Source organism: Heptranchias perlo, unplaced genomic scaffold (genome assembly GCF_035084215.1).
Source record: "Heptranchias perlo isolate sHepPer1 unplaced genomic scaffold, sHepPer1.hap1 HAP1_SCAFFOLD_1036, whole genome shotgun sequence".
NCBI classification, from domain to species: Eukaryota; Metazoa; Chordata; class Chondrichthyes; order Hexanchiformes; family Hexanchidae; genus Heptranchias; species Heptranchias perlo.
The window spans coordinates 1-22,500 of NW_027138256.1; the positions used below are offsets into that span (position 1 = coordinate 1).

Genomic DNA, 22,500 nt, shown 5'->3' on the forward strand with positions numbered 1-22,500 from the left:
TCCCATCTCCTCTTCACCCCCCCCCCATCTCCTCTTCACCCCCCCCCCCATCTCCTCTTCACCCCCCCCCCCATCTCCTCTTCACCCCCCCCCCATCTCCTCTTCACCCCCCCCCCATCTCCTCTTCACCCCCCCCCCATCTCCTCTTCACCCCCCCCCCCCCCCCCCATCACCTCTCACCCCCCCCCCATCCCTCTCACCCCCCCCCATCTCAACCCCCCCCCCCATCTCCTCTTCACCCCCCCCCATCTCCTCTTCACCCCCCCCCCATCTCCTCTTCACCCCCCCCATCTCCTCTCACCCCCCCCCATCTCCTCTTCACCCCCCCCCATCTCCACAACCCCCCCCCCCCACTCCCACACCCCCCCCCACCCACAACCCCCCCCCCATCTCCTCAACCCCCCCCCCATCACCACTCACCCCCCCCCATCACCTCACCCCCCCCCATCTCCTCACCACCCCCCCCATCTCCTCTTCACCCCCCCACCCCACCCCCCCCCTCTCACCCCCCCATCTCCTCTTCACCCCCCCATCTCCTCTTCACCCCCCATCTCCTCTTCACCCCCCCATCTCCCTCACCCCCCCACACCCAACCCCCCCCCCATCTCCTCTCACCCCCCCACACCACAACCCCCCCCCCACACCACAACCCCCCCCCCACACCACAACCCCCCCCCCCCCCACACACCACCCCCCCCCCCACACCACCACCCCCCCCCCACACCACATCACCCCCCCCACACCTCACACCCCCCCCATCACCTCACCCCCCCCCCACACCTCAACCCCCCCCCCACACCACTTCACCCCCCCCCACACCACTCACCCCCCCCCCACTCCACAACACCCCCCCCACACCACTTCACCCCCCCCACTCCCACACCCCCCCCCACACCACAACCCCCCCCCCCACACCTCTCACCCCCCCCATCACCACTCACCCCCCCATCACCTCAACCCCCCCCCCATCTCCTCACCCCCCCCATCACCTCAACCCCCCCCATCACCTCTTCACCCCCCCCCACCTCTCACCCCCCCCATCACCTCATCACCCCCCCCATCACCTCTTCACCCCCCCCATCTCCTCTTCACCCCCCCCATCTCCTCACCCCCCCCCATCTCCTCTTCACCCCCCCCCATCTCCTCTTCACCCCCCCATCTCCTCACCCCCCCCCATCTCCTCTTCACCCCCCCATCTCCTCTTCACCCCCCCCATCTCCTCTTCACCCCCCCCATCTCCTCTTCACCCCCCCATCTCCTCTCACCCCCCCCATCTCCTCTTCACCCCCCCATCTCCTCTTCACCCCCCCCATCACCTCTCACCCCCCCCATCTCCTCTTCACCCCCCCCATCTCCTCTTCACCCCCCCCATCTCCTCACCCCCCCCATCTCCTCTTCACCCCCCCATCTCCTCTTCACCCCCCCCATCTCCTCTTCACCCCCCCATCCTCTTCACCCCCCCATCTCCTCTCACCCCCCCCATCTCCTCTTCACCCCCCCATCTCCTCTTCACCCCCCCCATCTCCTCTTCACCCCCCCCATCTCCTCTTCACCCCCCCCATCTCCTCTTCACCCCCCCCATCTCCTCTTCACCCCCCCCATCTCCTCTTCACCCCCCCCCCATCTCCTCTTCACCCCCCCCATCTCCTCTTCACCCCCCCCATCTCCTCTTCACCCCCCCCATCTCCTCTTCACCCCCCCCATCTCCTCTTCACCCCCCCCATCTCCTCTTCACCCCCCCCATCTCCTCTTCACCCCCCCCATCTCCTCTTCACCCCCCCCATCTCCTCTTCACCCCCCCCATCTCCTCTTCACCCCCCCATCTCCTCTTCACCCCCCCCATCTCCTCTTCACCCCCCCCATCTCCTCTTCACCCCCCCCATCTCCTCTTCACCCCCCCCATCTCCTCTTCACCCCCCATCTCCTCTTCACCCCCCCATCTCCTCTTCACCCCCCCATCTCCTCACCCCCCCCATCTCCTCTTCACCCCCCCCATCTCCTCTTCACCCCCCCCATCTCCTCTTCACCCCCCCCATCTCCTCTTCACCCCCCCCATCTCCTCGTCACCCCCCCCATCTCCTCGTCACCCCCCCCATCTCCTCGTCACCCCCCCCATCTCCTCTTCACCCCCCCCATCTCCTCTTCACCCCCCCCCATCTCCTCTTCACCCCCCCCCATCTCCTCTTCACCCCCCCCCATCTCCTCTTCACCCCCCCCCATCTCCTCTTCACCCCCCCCATCTCCTCTTCACCCCCCCCATCTCCTCTTCACCCCCCCCATCTCCTCTTCACCCCCCCATCTCCTCTTCACCCCCCCCATCTCCTCTTCACCCCCCCCATCTCCTCTTCACCCCCCCCCATCTCCTCTTCACCCCCCCATCTCCTCTTCACCCCCCCCATCTCCTCTTCACCCCCCCCATCTCCTCTTCACCCCCCCATCTCCTCTTCACCCCCCCCATCTCCTCTTCACCCCCCCATCTCCTCTTCACCCCCCCCATCTCCTCTTCACCCCCCCCATCTCCTCTTCACCCCCCCCATCTCCTCTTCACCCCCCCCATCTCCTCTTCACCCCCCCCATCTCCTCTTCACCCCCCCCATCTCCTCTTCACCCCCCCCATCTCCTCTTCACCCCCCCATCTCCTCTTCCCCCCCATCTCCTCTTCACCCCCCCCATCTCCTCTTCACCCCCCCCATCTCCTCTTCACCCCCCCCATCTCCTCTTCACCCCCCCCATCTCCTCTTCACCCCCCCATCTCCTCTTCACCCCCCCCATCTCCTCTTCACCCCCCCATCTCCTCTTCACCCCCCCCATCTCCTCTTCACCCCCCCCATCTCCTCTTCACCCCCCCATCTCCTCTTCACCCCCCCATCTCCTCTTCACCCCCCCCATCTCCTCTTCACCCCCCCCATCTCCTCTTCACCCCCCCCATCTCCTCTTCACCCCCCCCATCTCCTCTTCACCCCCCCCATCTCCTCTTCACCCCCCCCATCTCCTCTTCACCCCCCCCATCTCCTCTTCACCCCCCCATCTCCTCTTCACCCCCCCCATCTCCTCTTCACCCCCCCATCTCCTCTTCACCCCCCCCATCTCCTCTTCACCCCCCCCATCTCCTCTTCACCCCCCCATCTCCTCTTCACCCCCCCCATCTCCTCTTCACCCCCCCCATCTCCTCTTCACCCCCCCCATCTCCTCTTCACCCCCCCCATCTCCTCTTCACCCCCCCATCTCCTCTTCACCCCCCCCATCTCCTCTTCACCCCCCCCATCTCCTCTTCACCCCCCCATCTCCTCTTCACCCCCCCCATCTCCTCTTCACCCCCCCATCTCCTCTTCACCCCCCCATCTCCTCTTCACCCCCCCCATCTCCTCTTCACCCCCCCCATCTCCTCTTCACCCCCCCCATCTCCTCTTCACCCCCCCCATCTCCTCTTCACCCCCCCATCTCCTCTTCACCCCCCCCATCTCCTCTTCACCCCCCCCATCTCCTCTTCACCCCCCCCATCTCCTCTTCACCCCCCCATCTCCTCTTCACCCCCCCATCTCCTCTTCACCCCCCCCATCTCCTCTTCACCCCCCCCATCTCCTCTTCACCCCCCCCATCTCCTCTTCACCCCCCCATCTCCTCTTCACCCCCCACATCTCCTCTTCACCCCCCCCATCTCCTCTTCACCCCCCCATCTCCTCTTCACCCCCCCCATCTCCTCTTCACCCCCCCCATCTCCTCTTCACCCCCCCCATCTCCTCTTCACCCCCCCCATCTCCTCTTCACACCCCCCCCCATCTCCTCAGTCGTGTTCCCCCCGGTGACCCTGTTCCTTCTGGTCTGTCCAGGTATCATCGCCATGGCGCTGATGGGGATGTTCAACGTTCACCGCCACGGGGCCATCAACTCTGCGGCCATCTTGCTGTACGCCCTGACCTGCTGCGTCTCCGGCTACATCTCCAGCAACTTCTACCGCAAGATCGGAGGCGACCGCTGGGTGTGGAACATTGTCCTCACCACCAGCCTCTTCTCAGGTAACGGCGGGGCTGGGGAGATAACGGGATTGCCCGGGGCGGGGGTGGGGGCTGGGGGTGAAAGGTCGTCCCCCAGGGGGAATTTCGGAATAGTCAAGCCGGGAGGTACCAAAGGCCGGGGACGAGGGTTTCCGCAGCGGATGAGCTGAGGCGGGGCGGAGACGGGCGATGTCGCGGAGGCGGAAGTCGGCGGTCTTTACGACGGGGACGATATCCGGCCGGAAGCTCATCTCGGGGGCCAGACGGGACGCCGCGTTTGCGGCTGAAACGCCGAGATCGGATCGGCCGCTCTGGGAAAGGCGCCTCGCTCTGTCCGTCTCTCTCTCTCTCTCTCTCTCTCTCACTCCTTCCCTCCTTCCGCAGCTCCGTTCTTCCTCACCTGGAGCGTCATCAACACGGTTCACTGGGCCAACGGCTCGACCCAGGCCCTCCCCGTCACCACCATCCTGCTGCTGCTCACCGTCTGGCTGCTGGTGGGCTTCCCGCTCACCGTCATCGGCGGCATCTTCGGCAAGAACAGCGCCACCGGTTTCGACGCCCCCTGCCGGACGAAGAACATTGCCCGGGAGATCCCCCCGCAGCCCTGGTACAAGTGTGTGCTCGTCCACATGACCATCGGGGGCTTCCTCCCCTTCAGGTTGGTGCTGTCTGCTCGTTCTTTCCGCGCCCCCACAACTCAAAGTTGCTCATGGGATTGGGGGTAATATATTCGCATGGATAGAGGATTGGTTAACGGACAGAAAACAGAGAGTAGGGATAAACGGGTCATTCTCAGGTTGGCAGGCTGTAACTAGTGGGGTGCCGCAAGGATCAGTGCTTGGGCCTCAGCTATTTACAATCTATATTAATGACTTAGATGAAGGGACCGAGTGTAATGTATCCAAGTTTGCTGACTATACAAAGCTAGGTGGGAAAGTAAGCTGTGAGGAGGACACAAAGAGTCTGCAAAGGGATATAGACAGGTTAGGTGAGTGGGCAAGAAGGTGGCAGATGGAGTATAATGTGGGGAAATGTGAGGTTATTCACTTTGGTAGGAAGAATAGAAAAACAGAATATTTTTTCTGTTCAACACAGATTGAGGGAAATGGAACATCAGAAATAGGAGCAGGAGTCGGCCATTCGGCCCCTCGAGCCTGCTCCCCCATTCAATCAGATCATGGCTGATCTTCGACCTCAACTCCACTTTCCCGCCCGATCCCCATTCCCCTCGAGTCCAAAAATCCATCGATCTCAGTCTTGAATATACTCAACGACTGAGCATCCACAGCCCTCTGGGGTAGAGAATTCCAAAGATTCACAACCCTCTGAGTGAAGAAATTCCTCCTCCTCTCAGTCCTAAATGGCCGACCCCTTATCCTGAGACTATGCCCCCTGGTTCTAGACTCTCCAGCCAGGGGAAACAGCCTCTCAGCATCTACCCTGTGAAGCCCCCTCAGAATCTTATATGTTTCAATGAGATCACCTCTCATTCTTCTAAACTCCAGAGAGTATCGGCCCATTCCACTCAATCTCTCCTCATAGGACAACCCTCTCATCCCAGGAATTAATCTGGTGAACCTTCACTGCACCGTCTCTAAGGCAAGTATATCCTTCCTTAGATAAGGAGACCAAAACTGTACACAGTACTCCAGGTGAGGCCTCACCAGAGCCTGGGCTCTTCCAGCTCTGTGTGGGGCTCGGTACCAGTTGCAGCCCCCGCCTCTACCCCTCACCGCCCCCCGGGGCTGGGATCAGCTAACTGAGCGCACGTGTTTCCCAGTGGGATACCTCACCGTCACTTCCTCTACGGACGCGTGCGAGTGGTAGAATGGGGCCGCTCGGGTGAGCCCGTTCTCGCCACCCTCCCGAAGCGAAGTGCGGGAGCCCTCGGAGGAGGAGGGGGTGGGGGGATTAACCGGATAGGGGGAAGGAGGAGGGAATCTGCCTGGAGTGCTCGTCCTGACTCTCTCGTGTGTGTGTGTTCTCTCTCTCTCTCTCCCCCTCCCCACCGCAGTGCCATCTCGGTCGAGCTGTACTACATCTTTGCCACCATGTGGGGCCGCGAGCAGTACACGTTGTACGGCATTCTCTTCATCGTCTTCGCCATCCTGCTGAGCGTCAGCGCCTGCATCTCCATCGCCCTGACCTACTTCCAGCTGTCGAGCGAGGATTACCGCTGGTGGTGGCGCTCGATCGTCAGCACTGGCTCCACCGGCTCCTTCATGTTCCTCTACTCCGTCTTCTACTACTTCAAGCGTTCCAACATGTCGGGGGCAGTGCAGACCCTCGAGTTCTTCGGCTACTCCTTCCTCACCTGCTACGTCTTCTTCCTCATGCTGGGCTCCGTCTCCTTCTTCGCCTCGCTGCAGTTCATCCGCTACATCTACGTCAACCTCAAGATGGACTGACCGCCGGTAATTTCTCCTCCTCCCTCCCTCCCTCCCTCCGCCTCTTCCCCGCCCCGACCACTGCGTACGCACCCTCGCCTCCTCCTCCTTCTTCCAGTGCAACAGCCTCCGAGGGGCTGGGCGGCCTCCCCCCTCTGTGGGACGGGCCCGAGGGGGCCTCCGTGCTGGTGAAGGTTCGTCATTGCCCTCCTGTGCCCCCCACCCCCGCCGCGCCTGGGAATGACTGTGTGCATCTTCCCGTCCCTCCCTCGCTCACTGCCGGGATCGGGAGGGTGGGTCTGGGCTAGTTTGCGGGGAGCGTGCGGTTACGCCGAGGGCCGTGGAATGTTGCGGCAGCAGCCGTTTCCGTGAGAAATCCGGCCTCTCCTCCCCCCCCCCCCCGCCCCCACCACCACCAAACCCGGCGTTTTTAACCGTCGGGCGGAGGGTGTGAAAATTCCCGGCCGACGTGACGACCTCATGGCTCTCGGGATCTGGGAACAAACGACACACTCTTCCCCCACCCCGGGCCACGTCCTCCTCCTCTCCCCGGGCCGCGCCCTCCTCTCTCCCCTCCCCCCTCCCCGGGCCGCACCCTCCTCTCTCCTCTCTCCCCTCTCCGGGCCACACCTTCCCACCCTCCTCTCCCCTTCCCCGCACCTTCCCTTTCCCCCGCACCCCCCTTCCCGCTCCCCCTCGGTCACACCCTCCTCCTTCCCTCCCTCCCTCCTCCCTGTCCTACCCCAATGGCAATAGAATCGCGTGTCTTCCCTCGCACCACGAGCAATGCCACGGGAGGTCAGCCGCGCGCGTGCACAGTCGGTTCAGGCCGGCTGGTCGCGAGCGAGTCGGTCGGCGGGCCGTCCATCCCGCTGCTCCCGGCCCAGCCCGACCCCGGGTTCCGATGTCCGCCCCCACCCCCACAAGTGACCACCTCCTGCGGACTTTCACGTACGTGTTGTGTTTTTTTTTCCAACGCAGATTCCAAAATGACGGCAGACCCGGGACGGCGGGGCGGAGCGTGCGGGGGGGAGGATGTCGCCGAGCCGCGGGCGTCTCGCCTCACGGGCCAAGGGATCGCCTCCAGCTGCACGGAGCCCTGGAATTCTCGACACTAGGAATGTCTCCCTGTTTCTTTAGCGAGCTTGTGTGGGCAGCGCGTCCTCGCCTCCTGTGCTCGCCCACGGTGTAAAATATGTAACATTATAAATATATCAGAACAATGAGAGGGTTGTGAAATTTTATAAACTGTAATCCACCTATAATGGATTGGAGCTTCTTTGTACAGCGGGGTCCGGCCCGGCCCGGCCCTTCTTTGTACAGCGGGGTCCGGCCCGGCCCGGCCCTTCTTTGTACAGCGGGGTCCGGCCCGGCCCGGCCCTTCTTTGTACAGCGGGGGTCCGGCCCGGCCCGGCCCTTCTTTGTACAGCGGGGCCCGGCCCGGCCCTTCTTTGTACAGCGGGGCCCGGCCCGGCCCTGCCCTTCTTTGTACAGCGGGGTCCGGCCCGGCCCGGCCCTTCTTTGTACAGCGGGGTCCGGCCCGGCCCGGCCCTTCTTTGTACAGCGGGGTCCGGCCCGGCCCGGCCCTTCTTTGTACAGCGGGGTCCGGCCCGGCCCGGCCCTTCTTTGTACAGCGGGGTCCGGCCCGGCCCGGCCCTTCTTTGTACAGCGGGGTCCGGCCCGGCCCGGCCCTTCTTTGTACAGCGGGGTCCGGCCCGGCCCGGCCCTTCTTTGTACAGCGGGGTCCGGCCCGGCCCGGCCCTTCTTTGTACAGCGGGGTCCGGCCCGGCCCGGCCCTTCTTTGTACAGCGGGGTCCGGCCCGGCCCGGCCCTTCTTTGTACAGCGGGGTCCGGCCCGGCCCGGCCCTTCTTTGTACAGCGGGGTCCGGCCCGGCCCGGCCCTTCTTTGTACAGCGGGGTCCGGCCCGGCCCGGCCCTTCTTTGTACAGCGGGGTCCGGCCCGGCCCGGCCCTTCTTTGTACAGCGGGGTCCGGCCCGGCCCGGCCCTTCTTTGTACAGCGGGGTCCGGCCCGGCCCGGCCCTTCTTTGTACAGCGGGGTCCGGCCCGGCCCGGCCCTTCTTTGTACAGCGGGGTCCGGCCCGGCCCGGCCCTTTGCTGTTGCCGATTGATTTATATCATCTTCACTTCGAAATTCGAAGGTGGAATTTTGTCCAATTAAAAGCTATCTGGATTTTATTTTTTTTCTGCGATCGCTGGTTCAGGAATCTCCTCGTGTGTGTGGGTGTGCGTGTGTGTGTGTGTGAGAGAGTTTGGGTTTATTTTCTTTTGCCACTGTCCTTTATTATAATAAAACTATTTTCTCTCTTGATCGCTCGCTGGTTGTCTGGGCTGCAGTCGTGAGACTCCCACCGTATGTGATACATCCCTCGCTGTAACTCTGATATACCCCACACCCCTCACTGTAACACTCTGTAAAAGGAGAGTCCGAGAGGTGAGCGCGGTGTAAAAGGAGAGTCCAAGACCGAGAGGGGAGAGCGGGAGGTGAACACAGTGTAAATCTAAGGCAAGTCATGGCAGCAGAGCTCGCGCTCGCCTCGTGATATGCTCCTCCTGCACTATGTGGGAAGTCATGGACACTACCAGTGTCCCTGGCGACCATGTGTGCAGGAAGTGTGTCTAGCTGCAGCTACTGACTAACCGTATTTCGAAGCTGGAGTTGCGGGTGGATTCACTGTGGAGCATCCGCGATGCTGAGACTATCGTGGATAGCACGTTCAGTGAGATGGTCACACCGCAGGTAAAGATTACGCAGGCAGAAAGGAAATGGGTGACTGCCAGACAGAGTAAATGGACTAGGCAGGAAGAGCAGGAGTCCCCTGGGGCCATCTCCCTCTCAAACAGATATTCTGCTTTGGATACTGTTGGGGGAGATGGCTTATCAGGGGAAAGCAGCAAGAGCCAGGTTCGGGGCTCCACGGGTGGCTCTGCTGCACAGGAGGGGAGGAATAAGAGTGGCAGGGCTATAGTGATAGGGGGTTCCATTGTAAGGAGAACAGATAGGCGTTTCTGCGGCCGTAAACGTGACTCCAGGATGGTATGTTGCCTCCCTGGTGCTAGGGTCAAGGATGTCATGGAGCAGCTGCAGGGGGAGGGTGAACAGCCAGTAGTCGTGGTCCATATCGGTACCAACGACATAGGTTTAAAAAAAGGGATGAGGTCCTGCAAGGTGAATTTAAGGAATTAGGAGATAAATTAAAAAGCAGGACCTCAAAGGTAGTGATCTCAGGATTACTACCAGTGCCACGTGCTAGTGAGTATAGGAACAGGAGAATAGACCAGATGAATGCATGGCTGCAGGGATGGTGTAGGAGGGAGGGATTTGGGACCAGTTCTGGGGAAGGTGGGACCTGTACAAGTGGGACGGGTTACACCCGAGCAGGACCGGGACTGATGTCCTCGCGGGGGTGTTTGCTAGTGCTGTTGGGGAAGGTTTAAACTAGAATGGCAGGGGGATGGGAACCTGAGCAGGAGGAAACAAAAGACAGAAAGGTAAGAAGCAATAGTGGAAGGCAGAGAAAACAAGGGCGAAAAGCAAATATGGCCATAGTGCAAAATAAAACTAAGATGACTAGCAATCTTAAAAAGACAAGTCTAAAGGCATTGTGTCTTAATGCGCGGAGCATTCGCAATAAGGTAGATGAATTAACAGCGCAGATAGATATTAACGGTTATGATATGGTTGCGATTACGGAGACATGGCTGCAGGGTGACCAAGGATGGGAACTGAACATCCAGGGGTATTCAATATTTAGGAAGGACAGGCAAAAAGGGAAAGGAGGTGGGGTAGCGTTGTTAGTAAAGGGGGAAATCAATGCAATAGTGAGGAAGGATATTGGCTCGGAAAATCACGATGTGGAATCTGTATGGGTGGAGCTAAGAAACACCAAGGGGCAGAAAACGATGGTGGGGGTTGTCTATAGGCCCCCAAACAGTAGTGGAGACGTAGGGGAGGGCATTAAACAGGAAATTAGAGATGCATGCAAGAAGGGTACAACTATAATCATGGGTGACTTTAATCTACATATAGATTGGTCAAACCAAATTAGCAATAATACAGTGGGGGAGGAATTCCTGGAGTGTGTGCATGATGGTTTTCTAGACCAATACGTTGAGGAACCAACTAGAGAACAGGCGATCCTAGACTGAGTATTGTGCAATGAGAAAGGATTAATTAACAATCTTGTTGTGCGGGGTCCCTTAGGGAAGAGCGATCATAACATGATAGAATTCCTCATTAAGATGGAGAGTGAAATAGTTGAATCCGAAACTTGGGTCCTGAATCTAAATAAAGGAAATTATGAAAGTATGAGGTGCGAGTTGGCTACGATAGATTGGGGAACTTTACTAAAAGGGATGACGGTGGATAGGCAATGGCTAATATTTAAAGAACGTGTGCAGGAATTACAACAATTCTTCATTCCTGTCCTGTACAAAAATAAAACAGGAAAGGTGGCTCATAAATGAAATTAAAGTTAGTATTAGATCCAAAGAGGAGACATATAAAATTGCCAGAAAAAGCGGCAAGCCTGAGGATTGGGAGCAGTTCTGAATTCAGCAAAGGAGGACAAAGAGATTGATTAAGAGGGGAAAAATAGAGTATGAGAGTAAACTAGCAGGGAACATAAAAACTGACTGTAAAAGCTTCTATAAATATGTCAAGAAAAAGATTAGTGAAGACAAATGTAGGTCCCTTACAGTCAGAAATGGGGGAAATTATAATGGGGAACAAAGAAATGGCAGAACAATTAAACACATACTTTGGTTCAGTCTTCACAAAGGAGGACACAAATAACCTCCCAGAAATGTAGGGGAACCAAGGGTCTAGTGAGAGGGAGGAACTGAAGGAAACCAGTATTAGTAAAAAAAAAGTGCTAGGGAAATTAATGGGGCTAAAGGCTGAAAAATTCCCAGGACCTGATAATCTACATCCCAGAGTACTAAAGGAAGTCGCCCTGGAAATAGTGGATACATTAGTGATCATCTTCCAAAATTCTATAGACTCTGGAACAGTTCCTACAGATTGGAGGGTAGCAAGTGTAACCCCACTATTTAAAAAAGGAGGGAGAAAAAACAGGGAATTACAGACCAGTTAGCTTAACATCAGTAGTGGGGAAAATGCTAGAGTCTATTATAAAAGATGTGATAACAGAACACTTGGAGGGCATTAACGGGATTGGACAAAGACAGCATGGGTTTGTGAAAAGGGAAATCACGCTTAACAAACCTACTGGAGTTTTTTGAGGATGTAACTAGTAGAATAGATAGGGGAGAACCAGTGGATGTGGTGTATTTGGATTTTCAGAAGGCCTTTGATAAGGTGCCACACAAGAGGTTAGTGTGCAAAATTAAAGCACATGGGATTGGGGGGAATACACTGGCATGGATTGAGAATTGTTTGACAGACAGGAAACAGAGAGTAGGAATAAACGGGTCTTTTTCTGGGTGACAGGCAGTGACTAGTGGGGTATTGCAGGGATCAGTGCTTGGGCCCCAGCTATTCACAATGATTTGGATGGGGGAACTAAATGTAACATTTCCAAGTTTGCAGACGACACAAAGCTGGGGTGGAATGTGAGCTGTGAGGTGGATGCAAAGAGGCTCCAATGTGATTTAGACAAGTTGGGTGAGTGGGCAAGAACATGGCAGATGCAGTATAAATGTGAGGTTATCCACTTTGGTTGTAAAAACAGAAAGGCAGATTATTATCTGAATGGTGATAGATTGGGAAAAGGGGAGGTGCAACGAGACCTGGGTGTCCTTGTACACCAGTCGCTGAAAGCGAGCATTCAGGTGCAGCAAGCAGTTAGGAAGGCGAATGGTATGTTGGCCTTCATTGCAAGAGGATTTGAGTACAGGAACAGGGATGTCTTACCGCAGTTATACAGGGCCTCAGTGAGACCACATCTGGAGTATGATGTGCAGTTTTGGTCTCCTTATCTGAGGAAGGATGTCCTTGCCATGGAGGGAGTGCAACGAAGGTTTACCAGACTGATTCCTGGGATGGCAGGACTGACGTATGAGGAGAGATTGGGTCGACTAGGCCTATATTCACTAGAGTTTAGAAGAATGAGAGGTGATCTCATCGAAACATATAAAATTCTAACAGGACTCGACAGACGAGATGCAGGGAGGATGTTCCCGATGGCTGGGGAGTCCAGAACCAGGGGTCACAGTCTCAGGATACGGGGTATGCCATTTAGAACCGAGATAGGAGACATTTCTTCACCGTAACACTCGGATATACCCCACACCCCTCACCGTAACACTGATATACCCCACACCCCTCACCGTAACACTGATATACCCCACACCCCAACACTGATATACCCCACACCCCTCACCGTAACACTGATATATCCCACACCCCTCACCGTGACATTCTGATATATCCCACACCCCTCACCGTGACACTCTGATATATCCCACACCCCTCACTGTAACACTCTGATATATCCCACACCCCTCACTGTAACACTCTGATATATCCCACACCCCTCACTGTAACACTCTGATATATCCCACACCCCTCACTGTAACACTCTGATATACCCCACACCCCTCACTGTAACACTCTGATATATCCCACACCCCTCACTGTAACACTCTGATATATCCCACACCCCTCACTGTAACACACTGATATATCCCACACCCCTCACTGTAACACTGTGGTCTTGTGTCACAAATTGCTGCACACGATGTAAGGGTACTGACCTGCTGTCCGCTGGGGTTTGTGAGTCTGTCCGTTAATTTGAGCTGTGAATCTGTACTCTCTCTTTCTCCAGACACGGATAAAATGACAAATCCATTTCAAAGGAACTTGCATTTATTTCAGGCCGTCTCATTGCCCTTCACAGCCACTGAAGTACTTTCTGAAGTGTAGTCACTGTTGTCATGTAGGAAACACTGCAGCTGATTTGCGCACAGCAAGATCCCACAAACAGCACTAAATGATCAGATCATCTGTTTTTTTCAGTGATGTTGGTTTGAGGGATAAATATCGGCCCCAGGACACCGGGGAGAACTCCCCCCTCCTACTCTTCTTCCGATAGTGGCCGTGGGATCTTTTACGTCCGTCTGAGAGGGGCAGACGGGGCCCTCGGTATAACGTCTCATCCGAAAGTGCGGCGTTCCCTCAGTACTGACCCTCCGACAGTGCGGCGCTCCCTCAGTACTGACCCTCCGACAGTGCGGCGCTCCCTCAGTACCGACCCTCCGACAGTGCGGCGCTCCCTCAGTACCGACCCTCCGACAGTGCGGCGCTCCCCCAGTACCGACCCTCCAGCACTCCCTCAGTACTGACCCTCCGACAGTGCGGCGCTCCCTCAGTACCGACCCTCCGACGGTGCGGCGCTCCCCCAGTACCGACCCTCCAGCACTCCCTCAGTACCGACCCTCCGACAGTGCGGCGCTCCCTCAGTACCGCCCCTCCGACAGTGCGGCGATCCCTCAGTACCGACCCTCCGACAGTGCGGCGCTCCCTCAGTACTGCCCCTCCGACAGTGCGGCGCTCCCTCAGTACCGCCCCTCCGACAGTGCGGCGCTCCCTCAGTACCGCCCCTCCGACAGTGCGGCGCTCCCTCAGTACCGCCCCTCCGACAGTGCGGCGCTCCCTCAGTACCGACCCTCCGACAGTGCGGCGCTCCCTCAGTACTGGCCCCTCCGACAGTGCGGCGCTCCCTCAGTACCGACCCTCCGACAGTGCGGCGCTCCCTCAGTACCGCCCCTCCGACAGTGCGGCGCTCCCTCAGTACCGCCCCTCCGACAGTGCGGCGCTCCCTCAGTACCGCCCCTCCGACAGTGCGGCGCTCCCTCAGTACCGCCCCTCCGACAGTGCGGCGCTCCCTCAGTACCGCCCCTCCGACAGTGCGGCGCTCCCTCAGTACCGCCCCTCCGACAGTGCGGCGCTCCCTCAGTACCGCCCCTCCGACAGTGCGGCGCTCCCTCAGTACCGACCCTCCGACAGTGCGGCGCTCCCTCAGTACCGACCCTCCGACAGTGCGGCGCTCCCTCAGTACCGCCCCTCCGACAGTGCGGCGCTCCCTCAGTACCGACCCTCCGACAGTGCGGCGCTCCCTCAGTACCGCCCCTCCGACAGTGCGGCGCTCCCTCAGTACCGACCCTCCGACAGTGCGACGCTCCCTCAGTACCGACCCTCCGGCGCTCCCTCAGTACTGACCCTCCGGCGCTCCCTCAGTACTGACCCTCCGACAGTGCGGCGGGAGTGTCGGCCCTGGATTACGGGGCTCGAGTCTCTGGAGTGGGGAATCAAACCCACGACCTTCTGACTCCGAGACGAGGAGACCCACTCGGCTTCCCATTGCTGCCGGAGCCCCCAACAGGCACCAGACCTCCTGATCGATGCCTCCCACGGTTGCACGGCCACCCTGCATCCGGCGGTGGGGCAGTGGATGGAAGAGGGGCACCCGGCCCTCGGGTTGGAAGTGCACCGTCACTGGATGCGGCCTCGAAACGCCAGGCTGCCACATCGACAGGCAAACCGCTGCCCGCCGGTCACTTTAAGTGAGGCACCGACTGGGAACTGGTAAGGTCAAACGCTGACCTTTCACCCTCAGGGGCCTGGGGGTCAAATCCCGTCCCAGACGGAGGGGGGGAACGATGCCTCCTTTCTCTCTCTCTCTGATGGGGGGGCTCGGAGGGGTCAGTGGGGTCTGACGCCCTCTGGGGACCTGGGAAGGGGTCACGACCCCTCCAGCACATCCTCCTTAAAGGCACATCGATAAAAAAACCACCAAAGCAACAATAACAAATCAGGAAGAGAAGTTCCAAATGTTTTTCATACTTGTACATAAGGGTTAAAAAAAGCCATGACTCCTACATCTGGTACGTACTTTAAATACCGTATAAAATTCATAACTTTTGGTACATTGCAGACTGAAGGGACTCCGGCTCTCAGCTCCGGGACTTCCGCAGCTGTTCAAATTTTTCCAGGCCGTCCTTCAGGAGCTCCACTGTCATTCCGTTAGAGACCAGGATACAGACAACACCTGGGGAAGATGGAGAGTCGAGAGAGGTGAGAGGCAGGGTGGGGAGAAGGGATGTTGACACCACACACAGACACACACCGAGCGAGAGGGGAGAGAGACAGACAGAGAGACAGACAGACAGACAGAGGGAGAAAGACAGAGAGCCGGAGAGAGAGAGGGGGGGATAGAGAGAGCGCGAGACAGAGAGAGGGAGAGAGAGACAGAGAGGGAGGGGGGATAGAGAGAGAGAAAGAGACAGAGAGGCAGACAGAGAAAGACAGAGCGAGAGAGGGAGAGAGAGGGGGGGATAGAGAGAGAGATAGACAGACTGACAGAGAGAGAGGGGGGATAGAGAGAGACACAGAGAGAGGTGAGAGAGAGCCAGAGAGAGGTGAGAGAGAGCCAGAGAGAGGTGAGAGAGAGCCAGAGAGAGGTGAGAGAGAGCCAGAGAGAGGTGAGAGAGAGCCAGAGAGAGGTGAGAGAGAGCCAGAGAGAGGTGAGAGAGAGACAGAGAGAGGAGAGAGAGACAGAGAGAGGAGAGAGAGACAGAGAGGGAGAGACAGAGAGGGAGGGAGAGAGAGAGAGGCAGAGAAAGACAGAGAGAGGGAGACAGAGAGAGGAAGAGAGACAGACAGACAGACAGACAGAGATGGAGGGCCAGGTGGGAAATCTGGGAAAGGGGGTGCTGTGGAAATGGTGGGATGGGGTCCAGGAAATCTGGGAGGGAACCCCCCCACCGACCCGACCCGACCGCCAGCGAAGGGGTGCACAATCAAAGGGTGGGGAGACTGGGAGCGTCGAGAGAGGCAATGGAGGGAGGGAGGAAGCAGACAGCAGGTCCGAGTCGGGAGACACGTCCTGGGGTCAGGGGTCAGAGGGGAAAGCGCCTCCTTACCTAATTTACCAACATCCACAATGTTCCGACGTTCGTCATCAAAGAAAATCATGTCAGAGTACTGGATCCCAGTAGCATGCTTGATCCTGAGGGAGAGAGAGAGAGAGAGTCAGAGTGAGAGAGAGGGGGGGAGAGAGAGAGAGTCAGAGAGAGAGGGGGGGAGAGAGAGGGGGGGGAGAGAGAGAGAGTGAGAGAGAGAGGGGGGGAGAGAGAGAGAGTGAGAGAGAGGGGGCGAGGGGGGGAGAGAGAGAGAGAGTGAGAGAGAGGGGGCGAGGGGGGGAGAGAGAGAGAGTGAGAGAGAGGGGGCGAGGGGGGGAGAGAGAGAGAGTGAGAGAGAGGGGGCGAGGGGGGGAGAGAGAGAGAGTGAGAGAGAGGGGGCGAGGGGGGGAGAGAGAGAGAGAGTGAGAGAGAGGGGGCGAGGGGGGGAGAGAGAGAGAGGGCGAGGGGGGGGGGGAGAGAGAGAGGGGGCGAGGGGAGGAGAGAGATGGAGAGAGAGAGAGGGAGAGAGAGGGCGAGGGGGGGAGAGAGAGAGAGAAGGAGGGAGAGGGAGGGCGAGGGGGGGAGAGGGAGGGCGAGGGGGGGGAGAGGGAGGGCGAGGGGGGGAGAGAGAGAGAGAGAGAGAGAGGACGAGGGGGAGAGAGAGAGGGAGAGAGAGAGAGGGAGAGAGAGAGAGGGAGAGAGAGAGAGGGAGAGAGAGGGCGAGGGGGGGAGAGGGCGAGGGGGGGAGAGGGAGAGAGAGAGAGAGGGCGAGGGGGGGAGAGAGAGAGAGAGGGCGAGGGGGGGAGAGAGAGAGAGAGGGCGAGGGGGGGAGAGAGAGAGAGAGGGTGGGAGAGGGGGGGAGAGAGAGAGAGGGCGAGGGGGGGAGAGAGAGGGAGAGAGAGAGAGGGAGAGAGAGGGCGAGGGGGGGGAGAGAGAGGGAGAGAGAGAGAGGGAGAGAGAGAGAGGGCGAGGGGGGGGGAGAGAGAGGGAGAGAGAGAGAGGGAGAGAGAGGGCGAGGGGGGGAGAGAGAGAGGGAGAGAGAGGGCGAGGGGGGGAGAGAGAGAGAGGGAGAGAGGACGAGGGGGGGAGAGAGAGAGAGAGACAGAGTGAGGCGGAGCGAGAGAGAGGGGGCGAGGGAACCAGAGACCGGGAGGGAGGGGGAGAGAGAGAGAGAGAGGGGGCGAGGGGGGGAGAGAGAGAGAGAGGGCGAGGGGGGAGAGAGAGAGAGAGGGAGAGAGGGCGAGGGGGGGAGAGAGAGAGAGAGAGAGAGAGGGGGAGAGTGAGGCGGAGCGAGAGAGAGGGGGCGAGGGGGGGAGAGAGAGAGAGAGAGAGACAGAGTGAGAGAGAGGGGGGGAGAGAGAGAGAGAGAGGGAGAGAGGGCGAGGGGGGGAGAGAGAGAGAGAGAGAGAGACAGAGTGAGGCGGAGCGAGAGAGAGGGGGCGAGGGGGGGAGAGAGAGGGAGGGAGAGAGAGAGAGGGCGAGGGGGGGAGAGAGGGAGAGAGAGAGAGACAGAGTGAGGCTGAGCGAGAGAGAGGGGGCGAGGGGGGGGAGAGAGAGAGAGAGAGAGACAGAGTAAGAGAGAGGGGGCGAGGGGGGGAGAGAGAGAGAGACAGAGACAGAGTGAGAGAGAGGGGGCGAGGGGGGGAGAGGGAGAGAGAGAGAGGGCGAGGGGGGGCGGGGGGGAGAGAGAGAGAGAGAGACAGAGTGAGAGAGAGGGGGCGAGGGGGGGAGAGAGAGAGAGACAGAGACAGAGTGAGAGAGAGGGGGCGAGGGGGGGAGAGAGAGAGGGAGAGAGGGCGAGGGGGGGAGAGAGAGAGAGAGAGAGAGAGAGACAGAGTGAGGCGGAGCGAGAGAGAGGGGGCAAGGGAACCAGAGACCGGGAGGGAGGGAGAGAGAGAGACAGAGTGAAAGAGAGGAGGCGAGGGGGGGGGAGAGAGAGAGAGTGACAGAGTGAGACGGAGCGAGAGAGAGAGACAGAGTGAGACGGAGCGAGAGAGAGAGACAGAGTGAGACGGAGCGAGAGAGAGAGACAGAGTGAGACGGAGCGAGAGAGAGAGAGACAGAGTGAGACGGAGCGAGAGAGAGAGACAGAGTGAGACGGAGCGAGAGAGAGAGAGACAGAGTGAGACGGAGCGAGAGAGAGAGACAGAGTGAGACGGAGCGAGAGAGAGAGACAGAGTGAGACGGAGCGAGAGAGAGAGACAGAGTGAGACGGAGCGAGAGAGAGAGAGACAGAGTGAGACGGAGCGAGAGAGAGAGAGACAGAGTGAGACGGAGCGAGAGAGAGAGACAGAGTGAGACGGAGGGAGAGAGAGAGACAGAGTGAGACGGAGGGAGAGAGAGAGACAGAGTGAGACGGAGCGAGAGAGAGGGGGCGAGGGGGAGAGAGAGAGAGACAGAGTGAGGCGGAGAGAGAGAGAGGGGGCGAGGGAACCGGAGACCGGGAGGGAGGGAGAGAGAGAGACCGAGTGAGACGGAGCGAGAGAGAGGGGGCGAGGGGGAGAGAGAGAGAGACAGAGTGAGGCGGAGAGAGAGAGAGGGGGCGAGGGAACGAGAGACCAGGAGGGAGGGAGAGAGACAGAGTGAGACGGAGCGAGAGAGAGGGGGCGAGGGAACGAGAGACCGGGAAGGAGGGAGAGAGAGAGAGTGAGACGGAGCGAGAGAGAGGGGGCGAGGGAACGAGAGACCGGGAGGGAGGGAGCGAGTGAGAGAGAGAGAGAGAGACGGAGCGAGAGAGAGGGGGTGAGGGAACGAGAGACCGGGAGGGAGGGAGAGAGAGAGAGAGAGTGAGACGGAGCGAGAGAGGGGGCGAGGGAACGAGAGACCGGGAGGGAGGGAGAGAGAGAGACCGGGAGGGAGGGAGAGAGAGAGACGGAGCGAGAGAGAGGGGGCGAGGGAATGAGAGACCGGGAGGGAGGGAGAGAGAGTGAGACGGAGCGAGAGAGAGGGGGCGAGGGAATGAGAGACCGGGAGGGAGGGAGAGAGAGAGACGGAGCGAGAGAGAGGGGGCGAGGGAACGAGAGACCGGGAGGGAGGGAGAGAGAGAGACCGGGAGGGAGGGAGAGAGAGAGACGGAGCGAGAGAGAGGGGGCGAGGGGAATGAGAGACCGGGAGGGAGGGAGAGAGAGAGACCGGGAGGGAGGGAGAGAGAGAGACGGAGCGAGAGAGAGGGCGCGAAGGGAACGAGAGACCGGGAAGGAGGAGAGAGAGAGAGTGAGACGGAGCGAGAGAGAGAGGGGGCGAGGGAACGAGAGACCGGGAGGGAGGGAGGGAGAGGAGAGTGAGACGGAGCGAGAGAGAGGGCGCGAGGGAACGAGAGACCGGGAAGGAGGGAGAGAGAGAGAGTGAGACGGAGCGAGAGAGAGAGGGGGCGAGGGAACCGGAGACCGGGAGGGAGGGAGAGAGAGAGACAGAGTGAGACGGAGCGAGAGAGAGGGGGCGAGGGAACGAGAGACCGGGAGGGAGGGAGAGAGAGCGAGGGAATGAGAGACCAGGAGGGAGGGAGAGAGAGAGAGAGAGAGAGAGTGAGTGAGACGGAGCGAGAGAGAGGGGGCGAGGGAACGAGTGACCGGGAGGGAGGGAGAGAGAGAGAGAGAGAGAGAGGGGGCGAGAGAGAGGGGGCGAGGGAACGAGTGACCGGGAGGGAGGGAGAGAGAGAGAGAGAGTGAGACGGAGCGAGAGAGAGGGGGGCGAGGGAACGAGTGACCGGGAGGGAGGGAGAGAGAGAGAGAGAGAGAGAGAGAGGGGGCGAGAGAGAGGGGGCGATGGGAACGAGAGACCGGGAGGGAGCGAGAGAGAGAGAGAGAGAGAGAGAGAGTGAGACGGAGCGAGAGAGAGGGGGCGAGGGAACGAGAGACCGGGAGGGAGGGAGAGAGAGAGAGAGAGGAGGCGGCGAGGGAGGGAGAGACCGGGAGGAGGGAGAGAGAGAGAGAGAGAGAGAGAGTGAGACGGAGCGAGAGAGAGGAGGCGAGGGAACGAGAGACCGGGAGGGAGGGAGAGAGAGAGAGAGAGTGAGACGGAGCGAGAGAGAGGGGGCGAGGGAATGAGAGACCGGGAGCGAGGGGAGGGGGAGCGAGAGAGGGGGAGCGAGAGAGGGGGAGCGAGAGAGGGGGAGCGAGAGAGGGGGAGCGAGAGAGGGGGAGCGAGAGAGGGGGAGCGAGAGAGGGGGAGCGAGGGAATGAGAGACCGGGAGGGAGGGAGAGAGAGAGAGAGTGAGACGGAGCGAGAGAGAGGGGGCGAGGGAATGAGAGACCGGGAGCGAGGGAGGGGGAGCGAGAGAGGGGGAGCGAGGGAATGAGAGACTGGGAGGGAGGGAGAGAGAGAGACAGAACGAGAGGGGGGGAGCGAGAGAGGGGGGGAGCGAGAGAGGGGGGGAGCGAGAGAGGGGGGGGAGCGAGAGAGGGGGGGGGAGAGAGAGAGAGGGGGGGAGAGAGAGAGAGAGAGACGGAGGGAGAGGGGGAGCGAGAGAGGGGGAGCGAGAGAGGGGGAGCGAGAGAGGGGGAGCGAGAGAGGGGGAGCGAGAGAGGGGGAGCGAGAGAGGGGAACAAGAGACCTGGAGGGAAGGAGAGAGTGAGACGGAGCGAGAGGGGGAGCGAGAGAGGTGGGCGAGGGAATGAGAGACCGGGAGGGAGGAAGAGAGAGAGAGACAGTGAGGCGGAGCGAGAGAGGGGGCGAGGGAACGAGAGACCGGGAGGAGGGAGGGAGAGAGAGAGAGACACGGAGCGAGAGGGAAGGAGGGAGAGAGAGAGTGAGACGGAGCGAGGGGGAAGCAAGAGAGGGTGGGCGAGGGAACGGGAGACAGAGTGAGAGGGAAAGAGAGACAGAGTGAGAGGGAAAGAGAGACAGAGTGAGAGGGAAAGAGAGACAGAGTGAGAGGGAAAGAGAGACAGAGTGAGAGGGAGAGAGAGACACAGAGTGAGAGGGAGAGAGAGACACAGAGTGAGAGAGAGAGACACAGAGTGAGTGAGAGAGAGACACAGAGTGAGAGGGAGAGAGAGAGACACAGAGTGAGAGGGAGAGAGAGACACAGAGTGAGAGGGAGAGAGAGACACAGAGTGAGAGGGAGAGAGAGACACAGAGTGAGAGGGAGAGAGAGACACAGAGTGAGAGGGAAAGAGAGACACAGAGTGAGAGGGAGAGAGAGAGACACAGAGTGAGAGGAGAGAGAGACACAGAGTGAGAGGGAGAGAGAGACAGAGTGAGAGGGAGAGAGAGACACAGAGTGAGAGGGAGAGAGAGACACAGAGTGAGAGGGAGAGAGAGACACAGAGTGAGAGGGAGAGAGAGACACAGAGTGAGAGGGAGAGAGAGACACAGAGTGAGAGGGAGAGACACAGTGAGAGGGAGAGAGAGACACAGAGTGAGAGGGAGAGAGAGACACAGAGAGAGAGAGAGACAGGAGGAGACACAGAGAGGGAGAGAGAGAAAAACACAGACAGACAGGGAGAGAGACAGATGGAGAGGGGAAAGAGGGTTCCGCGACCCACCCAAGAGAGACGGGGTGAGTGTCCGGTCGATACCTCCCTCCCCTCCTGCTGGGGCCTCGCTGCGTGCGAGCAGGGTGTCGGGCTCGCCTGTGATGCCCCCCACGGTCGAAGTACCCTGCCGCCGTTCGTTGTCTGGGCTGACATGTGGCCTGGGAAGGACTGTACCCAGGGTGAGTAGCAGAGGCCCCTCACAGAGAGCAGGAAGGGCCCAGGATCGATCCCGCCCTCCCAGGTGTGTGTCGATTTAGCTGATCCCAGCCCGGGGGGGGGGGTGGGGTGGGCGGGGCTACAATTGGCCTCAGTACCCCCTGGGTGGGCGGGGTGGAACCCAGCCAGGGTTCCTATTTCCTGATCACTGTCCAGACGCACTGTGAATGGAGGGCAGGGAGGAGAGGCTCAGCCGTCACGCACCCCATGGTCGAATTTCCCGCCTCGGGTTCACACGAGCCCAAACAGCGAGGTACCGGAGGGCGACCGAGACGCCCCCCCCCCGCCCAACCGGCGAGGGACCAGAGCAATCGGGACATTTCCAAAAAAATAAGACGATTACTGACCTTTCGAAGTGCGTGACCTTTGAGCCCGGGTAGATCTCTTTCTGAACGAAGTATTGCTCGAGCTTCAAGAGACTGAGAAGCTGATTGGCCCCGGCGACTTCACCAGTGCTTGATGGGAAAGGGAGAGAGAGAGAGAGACCGACATTAACCGTGACGGTTCATTCGTCCAGAGACAACTCGGCCCCGTCCCCGCGC

General features: G+C 59.6%; 2 protein-coding genes across 2 annotated transcripts in view; one reads left to right on the forward strand and one right to left on the reverse strand.

Annotated features, from left to right (window-relative positions):
- Nucleotides 1-3,792: 3,792 nt before the first annotated feature.
- Nucleotides 3,793-8,712, forward strand: tm9sf1 (transmembrane 9 superfamily member 1). The gene is made up of 4 exons (XM_067976858.1): nucleotides 3,793-4,016; nucleotides 4,380-4,653; nucleotides 6,010-6,409; nucleotides 7,364-8,712. The coding sequence occupies exons 1-3, from the start codon at nucleotides 3,842-3,844 to the stop codon at nucleotides 6,401-6,403; spliced, it is 843 nt and encodes a 280-aa protein (XP_067832959.1). The 5' UTR covers nucleotides 3,793-3,841; the 3' UTR covers nucleotides 6,404-6,409; nucleotides 7,364-8,712.
- Nucleotides 8,713-15,175: 6,463 nt separating this feature from the next.
- The window catches only part of mdp1 (magnesium dependent phosphatase 1), a 14,551-nt gene continuing 7,226 nt past the window's right edge, over nucleotides 15,176-22,500 (reverse strand). Inside the window, exons 5-7 of the mRNA XM_067976856.1 lie at nucleotides 22,306-22,413; nucleotides 16,287-16,372; nucleotides 15,176-15,412 (exon numbers count right to left, since the gene is read on the reverse strand). Of these exons, the coding sequence (XP_067832957.1) occupies nucleotides 15,318-15,412; nucleotides 16,287-16,372; nucleotides 22,306-22,413 (289 nt within the window). The 3' untranslated portion in view covers nucleotides 15,176-15,317. The remainder of the gene's footprint in view (nucleotides 15,413-16,286; nucleotides 16,373-22,305; nucleotides 22,414-22,500) is intronic.